This window comes from Fragaria vesca, linkage group LG5 (assembly GCF_000184155.1).
Source record: "Fragaria vesca subsp. vesca linkage group LG5, FraVesHawaii_1.0, whole genome shotgun sequence".
Taxonomy (NCBI): domain Eukaryota; kingdom Viridiplantae; phylum Streptophyta; class Magnoliopsida; order Rosales; family Rosaceae; genus Fragaria; species Fragaria vesca.
This window is the reverse complement of record NC_020495.1, coordinates 11,738,987-11,751,320: the sequence shown is the minus strand read 5'-3', so window position 1 is coordinate 11,751,320 and position 12,334 is coordinate 11,738,987. Positions and strand designations below refer to the sequence as shown.

Genomic DNA, 12,334 nt, shown 5'->3' with positions numbered 1-12,334 from the left:
AAAGCGTCAAAGCCAACTTTAAGTTGGAAGATAGACAACAAAATTGTGGGTGCAAAGCCCATACCCTTGCCGTCCTTGTTCAGATACATCATCGATACTGGCTGGAACTCCTACCGAACACTCATTGCTTCGATAATTCCACGGCTATGTGCGATCGAGATCATGATGGTCGCCGAGAAGGACCGTAGATCGTGGCCCAATCTTCAAAGACCCACTGATGTACGATTTGAAGAAGATGTAGTGCCACTGATGTACAATCGGCATAGAGAGAGAGAGAGAGAGGGGGATAGGGATTCGACGGTTTTTATCAGTGGTATGGATCGTAATTTTTTCTATTTCATGGGTAACGGTTTAAGAGATTTAAATAAGTGTACTATTTTATCATCAGTGAACATTTATTAACAATTTTATCATTTGTTACTTCTAAAATGTATCTTTTTATCATTGGCCCTACAATATACATGTTAAAATGAAAAAATAGTTTTAATATATATTACCGGGCCGGGTCGGGATTAAACGGGCCTAAATTAAGTGATCCCGATCCCGTCCCGTTTTATTTAATACGGGATGGGCCGGGACGGGATCCTCGTTTTTGATTTTTAGTTCCGTCTCGTCCCGCGAATTTTAAGGACGGGATCGGGACGGGCCCTCGAGATCGGTTTTGAATGCCCAGCCCTAATTGTATTGGTGGTTTCTCACGAAAGAAATTATAGACATTATATAAAGTGATTAATCATTGAGTGAAACACGACAAAATTGCGACACGATCACGTGAGGTATTATCACAGCAATGTACTATTGTTTTGTAACGAAAAAATTAAGATGAGTGATCCATTATGTGGAACGACAAAATTGCCACACAGTTGCACACGATACAGTTACGGTTGTTTTGTAACAAAAAAAACTAGAGACAATTTATTGAGTGATCCATCATTAAGCGGAACACGACAAAATTGCGACACGATCAGCGATCTATCATTGATTGGAAATCGACAAAACCGTGACACGATTGTATGCTATTATCAAAGCAATGTACAGTACTTTGTAACGAAAGAAAATTACAGACAATTTAGGAAGTGATCCATCATTGAGTGGAATGCAACAAAATTGCAACACAGTCAGTTACAAGTAATACCTCTTTCAAGCAAATATAAGAGGGAAATTGGCAAACACACAGGGTAGACGTTGTACACACAAAATGTATGCATTTGTTACCAAAGATATTGATATTTGTTGTAAATATTATATATATATATATATATGTGGATGTTCACGCAATTACTCGTTAGTTATGTCCTAATGATGTAAACCAAACTCATATATAAAAGAGCCTAATGAGAATGAATGACACAATTCTTCCTCCTCCCACATATTGTCTCTCTATCATCTCTCTCATATTCTTAGTTTATAACACGTTATCAGCACGAATTTGCTCTTTATTTTTCTTCTTCTTCTATGAACTCCATAATGATCTACAAGCCTATGGTGCAACAATATTGCTTATGACCAAGGCTAATGATCTATGTTTTTTTTTTTTTAATAAATTATAAATGACACTATGTTGTCTTTACTCAAGAGACTTTATTCTCTTCTGAATCCAAATGGATATCATATTGAGTCCACAAATAATCATAATGTGAAAATTTGCATAACTTGCGATAATTACGCTAAAAGCATATTGAAGAGTTGGTTGCCTTATTATTTGGGTTGTTTCACAACCGTCACACCAACTGTGGCATACCATGTTATGAACAAAAAGTCCACTAATCAATATGTATTTATGTTTTGGCATGACCCTCTGGTCACCCCGGATTTACTATGAACCGGTGGACATAATGTTGAATATACATGTTCATTCCACTGTTAGGACATAATGTTTCTAATTGTGAAGACTCATTATTTGAGTATAATTGAAATTTGATGAGGCTATGTTCCTCCATTGTAATATTAATATGGACTACATGCTTATATCCATATGGACCACTGTCCAAACTCGATATTCGAGTATATCATTTGGCATTTGATTTCTTAGCCAAATATATTGTGAACCTCATGTTCATAAATAAATTGAAATCCCCTAAGACCTTTTAATATCAAAGGCTTGGATTTAAACTATGGATATTCAATCATGATCACAAAAATGGCAAAATATTTTGCATAAAGTCCAACTAAGGACATGATATATATGTAGGCATGCAGATATTTTTCTGCAAATTATGCCTAAAGAGGTAATAATGATCTCAAAAGATGCATATGTTGATCAATGGCTCCAAGAGCTCTTATCATGTTACCAATATTGGCTCTATTTGGAGATATCGGTGAAGATAATTTTCACCTTATTTGGTTGTAATAATCAACCATGATATATTACAATATACACGATCATGAGTTTCATTTAGCCAAATACTTTATTTTGAAATACCTTATTTTGGCATGATACATTGTTGTCAAATTTTATTATGTCATGTAGACTCATCTACATAATGTTGTATAATACAACAATCATTTATCTTTCTCTCAGGAGAATCTTATCGCATATTAGCGAGCTGACACTTGTAAATGATACATTCATGATTTCTCAGTAATGAGGGGGAGAATAGTCTATTCTAAACTTGGTGTTGAGATATTTATCCACCATACAAGCCTTATGTTTACTTTTGAGGAAATCTCAATCAATTAATTGAGAAAGTGACAAGTTCACGATATTACATATACTTTGACCTAAAACTTTGGTTTGGGCTCGCCACCCACCAATTGGTAGACAATTATTTATTTTAAACGCATATCTGCGTATGGTCAAAATAATAGTCATTTCACCGTTAGGGGAAGAATAGACTAATGTAACAGCGTGAATTTATGTTGTGGAATATATCCACTAAGTCCAATGTGATTAGTTCTCTATAAGAGAAGATTATACAAGCCCTATAATACTCTTTATGAGGTTATATAAAGATCCACATTCTCAAATAAATTGTTCTCAAGAGACAAATATTAGCCCTATTAGAGGCATGAGTATTCAATATCTCTAAAGTTTATTATAGCTTCTGCATGCATGCATGAATATGTGAGATCGAAAATGAATGATACATCTTATCTATAGTAGCTACTAATATCATCAAGGGCTGTATATTGTTCCATGTTTTGTTATGTCGACAAACTATACTATTGGTCAAATTGGAAAGAGACAATCCAATAAAATTGAAAACGTAATGAAATACTTGGACTTTACAATCCCTAAATTCCATAGGGGTGACATTTTTAGTGTATTTGAATCACTATGACACAATTTCTCTCCAAATGACAATTTTTTCTATAAGTACAATGTTACATATGGCTGGTATGGACGAAAGGCTTATGGCAAATTGTCTTGTTTTATTATGAAGATGATAAAGGCACATTAATGCATGTTCCCAAATTTTATGTGTCATTATAAGCAAATTACTTAACCAAATCCTTAAAGGATTGATATTGCCAAAGGCAACTCCATGAATGATTATTAGAGTTTTAAGCTCACTCATGGAATCACATAGTCTGAAGCTCATATACTCATTCTATTAGAGTCAAGATTTGACTTATTGCCTCAATGAGTATTATGACAAGACTAAGATACCGAATTCGATTATGATTATAATCATGATATTGCAATATTTTCTAACTTCCATGAAGTTATCTAGAGCTCCAATTGAGCCTATATGAGATTATCAATTGTACAAATTGACATTTATGGCTAAAGTGTGTCATTCAAATTTTGGTGCTTAAGAATAGTGCACGAAGGTAAATGTGTCAATTGGTATTCCTTAATATCTTTATGTTTTAGCTAATGTCATATCAAAGATTTGAACAAGTGAATCTGGTCTATTACCATGTGAGGTAAAATTTATTCATAAAATTATAGTTTTACTGGTATTACCTAACCTTTGCAGGATTGAATATTTATGATGAGTCAGTCTCCTTCATGCAAAGCTAACACAGTCTCACTTTTGTGATCGACACACCATATCTACTATATAAGATACATGTATTCCATCAGATACATGATATTGGAGCTTGCATCAATCAATCAGGGGAAGATTCTCATAAGGGGGAGAATTCAAGATTATGCTACCTAGGACATATGAGCGTTGCACTCTTTTTCTCCTTCGATCAGGGTTGTTTTTTTCCCTATAAGATTTTTATTACCTGGCAAAGTTTTTAACGAGGTAATAATAAGTGCGTCCAACACCATATCATTTATTGGTGGACATCTAAATGAGAGTGTTGTAAATATTATATATATGTGGATGTCCATGCAATTACTCGTTAGTTATGTCCTTATGATGTAAACCAAACTCATATATAAAGGAGCCTAATGAGAATGAATGATACAATTCTTCCTCCTCCCACATATTGTCTCTCTATCATCTCTCTCATATTCTTAGTTTATAACAATATTCAGGATTTTGCGTGGAAAGATAATGCACCTAGGCTAGGAGAGCCCGGCAGGAGTGAAGAGGCCCAAATGGACAAGCTAAAAGCCCATAATCCCATATCATATGCTTCAATCTTCCAACATGAATGGTTAAGAATCTAACACATAGGTGGCTCGGGAGAATGAAGATGAATGAGAAAATGGTCCAATTTTGAAAGGGTTTGAGAAACTGGTCCAACACACATCTCAACTCTCGACAGATCTTCATATGGATGTGGGAAGATCTAGGACTTGCATCACAATCACATGCCCTCATGTGAGAGTGTAGATAAATAGCTACATCCATATGAATTGATATGAATAATAAACGAAATAAGCATATCTACAAACAAAAACAAAGTCTTTAATGGATGCAGTTGTCGGGCTATTAGAATGATCCCATCTTCTAATCACATCTGGTCACATAGGAGAAACTTATATCTCAAATGACCCTGTATTTTCACCCAAGCACCGAAAATATCCCTCGATTTTCTTGATAGTGAGACTGTGAGAGTACATGTTTCCGATTCAGTCAAATTGCTATATTCTTTCATCAGTTTATCACAACTATAGCAACTCTATCTTATAAGAACCTTCTACTCTATGTCTCAACTCCATTGAAAGAGAATTTGAGGAAAAGACTAGACTCCATAGAATATTTGGGATGAAAAACCCACTCACTTTTCTACTCTTTCTTTTTCCAACTTAACAAGGCAAGCTCTTCAGAAAAAAAAAAAGAAAAAAAAGAAAAGAAAAAGGCAAGCATACCCTGTCTGCAAACTCAAATACTTTTATAAACAGCTATATTATTGGCAAATACAAAGTCCTTACTCATAGCAAACCATGCTTTCCCTTTTCAACTGAAAAATTACACATTATCCATCCAACACATTAAGTTCCACAACAGAAGCATCTGGCAAAGAGCTTAAAGAAAAAAGAGACAAGCAAGCAGTTTGACAAATGAGAAAAACAACTCTATTTTTAGGAGGTACTAATTTAAGGAGATGGAGGCCAACCAAACCCTCCTTCAGTCTCATGTTCGTTTCCTTGATAGAACCTCAACTCAAGCTGCTCCAGTCTTCCATCACCATCCCACATGTCATCATCAAAATCTTCGTCATCATCAAAATCTTCATCATCATCCACAAATTCCCAGGCTAAATACTCGGAAGAAGCATCAGAGTAAAATGAGTTGTCATCCCACTCATTTCCCTCATAGAAATCCTCAACAAGAGGCCCTAAAACCTTCACTTTCGGAAACTTCTTCTCTAAGTACTTTTCATCATCAATCTTAACACCCCAACATCCTCTCAAATCCAACAACTCAAGCTCGGGGCAGCTCTTGAGTATCTGAAGTGCACTCTGCGTGCTAATGACATGGTATGCCAGCTCGAGGTGCTTCAATCTAGGCATTGTCGCCGCAATGGCATTGGCCTCATCATCCGCAATAGGCATGCCAACTGTATCAACCGGATGCATGTTCCGAAACAACTTCACAAGCAATTTACAGTTCTTTCCAATGACTTCCAAAGCACGAAAACTGATCTTCCCACAGTAGCTAAGATCCAAGAAAGTGATGTGAGAAAGCCTTCCAATCGTTTGTTCCACTATCGAATCACTTATTTCACTTCTTGGCAGACTCAAGGTCTGAAGGGAATTAGAACTTGCAAAACCAAGCAAACAGGGCTCACATCAGGGAAATATAAACTCTTGATTGATCAGAACGAAAAGAGCATGATGATGGATCACAAACAGTCTACGTTGTACAAAATAGTCTCTAAATCAGTAAATTTTCCAAGGGAATATAACTTTAGGTGGTACATCAAATAATGCAGACTAACGCATATAGCGGATAAGTGGTTTGCACAAATATATATTTTTGAGAAAATGAAATGTATAACATTGACAAATTTGATATCATTTCTTACTGTTCAGCAATGAAGGAGAAGATCATGTCATTTTTGAGGCCTGAAACACAAAGCTTTCTGAGAGATCCACAGCTTCTTGAAATCAGCATTTGTATCATACGATCGAGGTGCTGAGGTTCCGGGCATCTCTCACTCCATTCCTCAATGTCTATCTCTTGCCAGCAGTAAGGCCCCAATACTGCCTTACCCCATGATTTGCACACCATTGGAATCACTGTCAGCATCTCCTTAAGAGACAGGTTTTTGAAGATTAGACCCAATGCATCGGGTATTAATTCGTCCCATTGCCTAAAATCACTTGCCACACTTGCCACCTCCATCTATTTTACCTTCAGAAAATGAGAAACCAGTAAAGACTAATCAATTTTCTCACCTTAGTAGAACCACTAAGAATAGAGAAGTCACAATGTTTCTACGCAAATCTCATGTAAAAAGTTCTTGAAATTCATCACAACAAATATATTCAGCATGAGCAGAAACAAATCCATGATAATTTTCCAGTAATCAACAACTGCTGAAGGAAAAACAAAATGTCCTTCGGTAAACTAGAAAAACAAGAAAATTAAGAACAAGAACAAGAATTGTAAACTTAAAGAGTAAAATAAGAATATAAGACAGAAAAGGCACAAATACAAAACACATACCAGCACCGACCACATAAACTAAACAAAAACGGATGAAGAAGAAGAACTATCTTCGATTCTAACGAAAGAAAATAAAGAGAATCGAGGGGAGAATTAAAAGAAGAAAAACCAAGAAATCAAACATTTAAGACATCAAATTAAGACAAAAATCTTGTAGCAGATCCAACAAAACCCAGAAATGAACAACACCAACATCATTTAAAAAACAAAAATAATGATAATAATAATCAGAGATAGATTTCAGTCCAAATGAGAGCTTAAACAAAATGAGACCAACCAGTCATAAACCAAATATCACTGTCTTCTGTTCAAAGGGTTCATTGAGTGCATGAACAACTCTCCACAGATCTAGCTGAAAGGCCAAAAGCTCCAGTTGCTAGCTGAAATGAGGTAAAGACAGAAAATTTAAGCTCAGAATTGCTCATTTATAGTCAAGAAAACAAAACAAACAAGCAAAAAGTCAGCCACTGAACTGGTGAGCTTGTCTGATTTACAACCAAACTTAACAGAGTCTAAAAAAAGATTGCAGCTTTCATCTTTAGCTCTGCTATATAGTTACTTCTATATTCAGAAAAAATCAAACAGAGAACACATTATAAAACATAAACAACTTACTCCCTTAAGAAGTGGGTTGTTCTAGATTTCAGGATTTGGGATCGTGTAAAACACTCAGCGGGTTATCCGCAGAGACAGAAGCAGGGGGAGAAAGAAAAAGAGAGAGAAAGAAAGGGAACGAAGGAAAAGAAAAGAAAGGAAAGGCTACAAAACGAGACCCATCTGCAACACAACAACAAAGGTAAAAACAAAACCAAAGAGTGAAATGAGGCAAAACCAGATACGTATGACGGTATGAGAAAGGCAAGGAGGTAATGAGGGTTTTAAATTGAAACGAGTGAAGCTCTCACAAACCCCACTGGAAGAACCAAGAAGAAAAAAAACTGTCAAAAACGGGTGGTTTAATAATGACAGTTTTAATGGCATTGGTAGTGATTGGTGAAATTATTTGCACTCTGTCATCAAATAATGTAACTTTTATTTTTGTTCTGCAGAAAGATAGGATGATGTGAGATTGTGAGTTATTGGGGTAGTAAATAATGGATAGAGACTTCTTTTTTTTTTGGTTACAAAAATAATGGATAGAGACTTGAGAGTAATCTTTACAATTTCCAATCTGGGTTTTGTGGGAAAGGGAATCACCGACACGAGTCTGGCTCTGAAGACTTGTAAGAGAAAGAGTTAGTACCAAGTTGCCCAATCTGAAATCAGAGAGGACTAGATAGTTGAAATAGTTGAAGCTTTTGAAAAGTGTCTGGTTAGATTTTTGACCATGGTTAAACTTCCAATGCTATATACATGCGTGGAAAAGTAAATCTGGATGGATGTGTAGTAAATTCAGGTTGGCAATTGAGGCAGGAAAGCTCAGGTGAAGAATGAAGAAGGCAACATTTACAAGGGAGAGATTAATTGCTTGCCAGTGTCTTGTTGCAATGCCTTGCTTCATACACTTGACAGTTTTTGGGAATTCCAAGTTTGTTGATGACAATTCTTGTGGAAATGGAAAATTGGAAATACTGCCATGAGTTTTATTAGGCTGAATTCTTGGGTGCCTAATCATTCACTTGTTTGGTGTAACAATACTTCATTTTGGGTTAGAGTGATGAACCACCCTCTAGACTAAGCTATAAGAGAAGAATGAGATGTGGTAGAACTAGGAAAAAGGAGATGAGATTAGCTACAACCATATCATTATTTGGAACTAATTATATTTGCTAGTATTGCAGTTAGGTGATCAAAGGAGAGTCAAGAAAAAACATAACCCTTATAAGTGCAGTTAGGTGATCAAAGGAGAGTCAAGAGAACATCATAACCCTTTCAAGAATGAGAACACCTTACTGACAAATTTTTTTTTTTTGAGAAACACCTTAATGATATTTATTAGACAGGAAAATTGAGAAAAATACAATAAACAATAATACGTAAGTCTCACACATCAATACTTGACAATTATTACGTGTGTGCGTGCATGATGAGATATTGTTGTTATGTACGTAAGTAATGAAATTAAAGTTTGAGAAGTGATCGTCTTTGCACGTGGATCGTATTATTTGATCTTACGTGCACAAACAGATGACAAATTACTCATGCATTATCCATTTATTTAAAATTGTAGCTTATAATATTGAGTTTCAAGAATTTATATTTATCGTTACCAGTAAGCTATCAACTATCTAAATTGGCCACATTCAGTCATTGGTAACGTACATAATTAGATAAAGTACACTTTTGTTAAAATCCTACATGTATGTAGATCTTATACACATCAATATAAAACAAGTAGACATTATTCACATATGATCCATAAATGTTCATTGCTATAAACCATGACTTATTGCCGTTTATATAACTAACGATTTAAAGATTGTAGGCTTATTAATTGTCTATGCACATGAATTATATTGTCGATCGCATGTGCATTAATAGTTGGCATCACTCATGACATTATTCATTTCTTTTAAGCTGTGACTTAGAAAGTCAAGTTTCAAAATTATACGCTTGTCGGTTTACATCAAACTAGTTGACAACCATTAAAATCGACCGTTTTGAGTTATTATAGTTACATGATTGAAAAAATATGTACATACACACATAACACACAAAATTTTTCACCCCTAACTCATATTGTTTTTATTCTTTTTTATCTAAAACATATGGACGATGAACCGATTTTTACACATATGTGCAACTTTAAAAGTTCAAATTTCTTGGGTCGGAAAAGAAAAAGAATTCCATAATTCTTGATTTCTTGATTCTTAATTTCAGAAAATGACAATTTTAAGCGTTAAAAATTACGTTTTGCTTTTTGACTTTCCATTGGCAAATAATAATTAACTAGTTTACCCATGCTGTTAACCCACACTGGAGCTGGAACAGAGGGTAAAAATAAAAAAAAAGGTGGTGGTTGGTTGCAGTGAAAGGTGTGAAAATCTACGAAAAGGTTGTGAGACTTGCTTGTGGACTAAGTGTGCACCAGTTTGAAAGAGACTCGTCTGCAAAATTCTGAAACAGAAGCAGAGCCCACAGCTACTTTTTCCACGTACAAGAAATGAATAATACTACTACAGTCTACTATGGTTTCCCAAGTGAAAAGACCAAAAGCTCTAGGTGGGGGTAAGTGTACCTTTTTATTCCCTGTTCTTTTTGGCGTAACTTGCGCGTGGGGAATAATAGGATCCCCAATTCCCATTCCAAGACAAATTCATCAGAGGCCGTAAAATAATAATGCAACTCACATTCCTGTTAATGTAGACTATAGACTGCGTGTGATTTCTTCTATAATAATGCGACACATTCCTATTCATCTTAGAGATTTAGATCTCAGCATGTAAGTTTAATTTGGTCTTCTAGCAACCAAGTTTAGGACCATGTAATGTCATTCTCCACCTCAATTTTACATTAAGTCATGAAGTGTGCTGCTCTGGAAAATGAGTGTTTTGAGACTGTAGGGATCCCTATAACGGCCAGGAACTGGAGAAATCTGCAGAACTTCTTAGCATACAGCCATACACAACGATACTTGATCATAGATATCAACGGCAAAGATTTATAGGGACTAAATAAGAGAAGAAAAGGGTGGTGCAAATGTTAACAAAAGGCTAAATGTACAGGGCGTTGGTGAATGAACAAGGGGCCAACCACCAAGTTCTACGAAGACTTGCAGCTCAACAAGAATTTGATCAGATCAGTTATCTGTCAGACAGATATTCGTCTGAGAGATGTTCCTCAGAGAGGTCTTCATATTCGAAGGGGGAACATTCATCAGAAGCATCCGAGTTACACAGGCAACCTTCCAGGTCCTCATCATAGCAGTCGTCCACAGAAGGCCCTAAAACATTCAATTTTGGGAACTTCTCCCCAAAGAACTTGTCATCAAGCTTAACATCCCAACACCCTCTCAAGTCCATGAATTCAAGCTCGGGGCAACTCTCAAGTATTTGAAGAGCCCCTTGTGTGTTGATGATATGGTATGCTATCTCAAGGTGCTTCAGTCTAGGCATTGTGGTGGCAATGGCATCAGCCTCATCATTCATAAGGATGCCTGCAGAGTAGGATGGATGTATGTTCCGGCACAGTCCTGTGAGCAATTTACAGTTCATTCCGATGGCCTTTAGAGATCGACTGCCAATTTTACCACAGTAGCTAAGATCCAAGAAGGTGATATTAGAAAACCTTCCAATTGTCTGTTCTACTACTGAATCACTTATTTCACTTCTCCGCAGTCTCAAGGTCTGAAGGGCATTGGCACTTGCAAAACAAAGAAACAGGACTCACATTAGATGATTATAGAAACCACTCTCATATAACCTTAAAAACTTGATCAGCACATGGCGTCAAATAGTGAACTGCAAAACATACATAAAATTCGCATCATCATGTAAGCGAGAGGTCCATCAGCATATAGAATTATTAACCCATTAAGCATTCACATAGGCAAATTGGTTTGCAAAAATTATGTTTTCAAGATGAAATCTGCTTACTGTTCGGCAATGAAGGAGAAAATCATGTCGTTTTGGAGTTCAGGAACACACAGCTTTCTCATCGATCCACCACTTCTTGCAACCAGCATTTGAATCATTCGATCAAGGTGTTGCGACTGGCATCCATTACTCCATTCCTCAATGTCTATCTCTCGCCAGCAGTCAGACCCCATAACCACCTTACTCCATGGTTTGCAAACCATCGGAATCACAGTCAGCTTCTCCTTAAAAGAAAGGCCGTTGAATATTAGACTCAACGCCTCAGGTATTAACTCATCCCAACGCCGAACATCACTTGCCATTTCCATCTATCTGCCTTCAGAATTCAGATAATGAGAAACGAAATCTGGAAATCAATCTTTACACTAGCCAAGAAGCAAAAGGGAGAGACTACAAACTGAGACCAGCTACAAACAAGCATAATTACTTGAAATCTAAAAAGTAAGCAAGCAAATAAATCACTTCCAAAAGATTTTCACTTCAGTATCATATGTGTTCACAATCATCGAAATCAAAAGTACCCATTAACGCTTTTTCATTATCAGAGTCGTTTCAACGAAAAAAAGGGTCGAACAAGTACCTGAGGAGAAAGATCAGCTGGTGAAAGCCGAGTCTGGGTCGTGGAGTGCCGCCGCGATCCGCCGGAGAGAGATGAGAGAAGAGTTGGAAACTCAGAACACGTCTGGGTCGAACTGATTTTTAGTTTTTTTTTTTTTTTTTTCTTTTAAATCGTTGACCCTTCATAGGCCCAACCAATCCCGTCACCGCCTAGCCCCACCT

The 12,334-nt window shown here is 36.3% G+C and overlaps 3 protein-coding genes across 3 annotated transcripts in view; all 3 read right to left on the bottom strand.

Moving 5' to 3' along the window:
- Positions 1-5,219: 5,219 nt before the first annotated feature.
- On the bottom strand, positions 5,220-7,943 carry LOC101298710 (F-box protein FBW2-like). The gene is made up of 4 exons (XM_004299610.1): positions 7,635-7,943; positions 7,297-7,399; positions 6,376-6,704; positions 5,220-6,110 (listed from the first exon to the last, which is right to left on the bottom strand). Exons 3-4 carry the CDS (start codon positions 6,693-6,695, stop codon positions 5,444-5,446), a joined length of 987 nt encoding a protein of 328 aa, XP_004299658.1. The 5' UTR covers positions 6,696-6,704; positions 7,297-7,399; positions 7,635-7,943; the 3' UTR covers positions 5,220-5,443.
- Positions 7,944-10,464: 2,521 nt separating this feature from the next.
- LOC101297836 (F-box protein FBW2-like) lies at positions 10,465-12,254 on the bottom strand. Its single transcript, XM_004299607.1, has 3 exons — positions 12,135-12,254; positions 11,555-11,866; positions 10,465-11,321 (listed from the first exon to the last, which is right to left on the bottom strand). Exons 2-3 carry the CDS (start codon positions 11,860-11,862, stop codon positions 10,763-10,765), a joined length of 867 nt encoding a protein of 288 aa, XP_004299655.1. The 5' UTR covers positions 11,863-11,866; positions 12,135-12,254; the 3' UTR covers positions 10,465-10,762.
- Positions 12,240-12,334, bottom strand: part of LOC101297249 — a 20,664-nt gene continuing 20,569 nt past the window's right edge. The window contains exon 2 of the mRNA XM_004299605.1: positions 12,240-12,275. The gene's annotated coding sequence lies outside the window, so the exon portion shown is untranslated. The remainder of the gene's footprint in view (positions 12,276-12,334) is intronic.

Excerpts from the sequence above, each read along its gene's own strand:
- LOC101297836 (XM_004299607.1), bottom strand. The coding sequence starts at position 11,862 with ATGGAAATGGCAAGTGATGTTCGGCGTTGGGATGAGTTAATACCTGAG. Across the intron at positions 11,322-11,554 it reads TTCTCCTTCATTGCCGAACA|TGCCAATGCCCTTCAGACCT; the intron begins GTAAGCAGATTT and ends TTGTTTTGCAAG.
- LOC101298710 (XM_004299610.1), bottom strand. The coding sequence starts at position 6,695 with ATGGAGGTGGCAAGTGTGGCAAGTGATTTTAGGCAATGGGACGAATTA. Across the intron at positions 6,111-6,375 it reads TTCTCCTTCATTGCTGAACA|TTCTAATTCCCTTCAGACCT; the intron begins GTAAGAAATGAT and ends TGGTTTTGCAAG.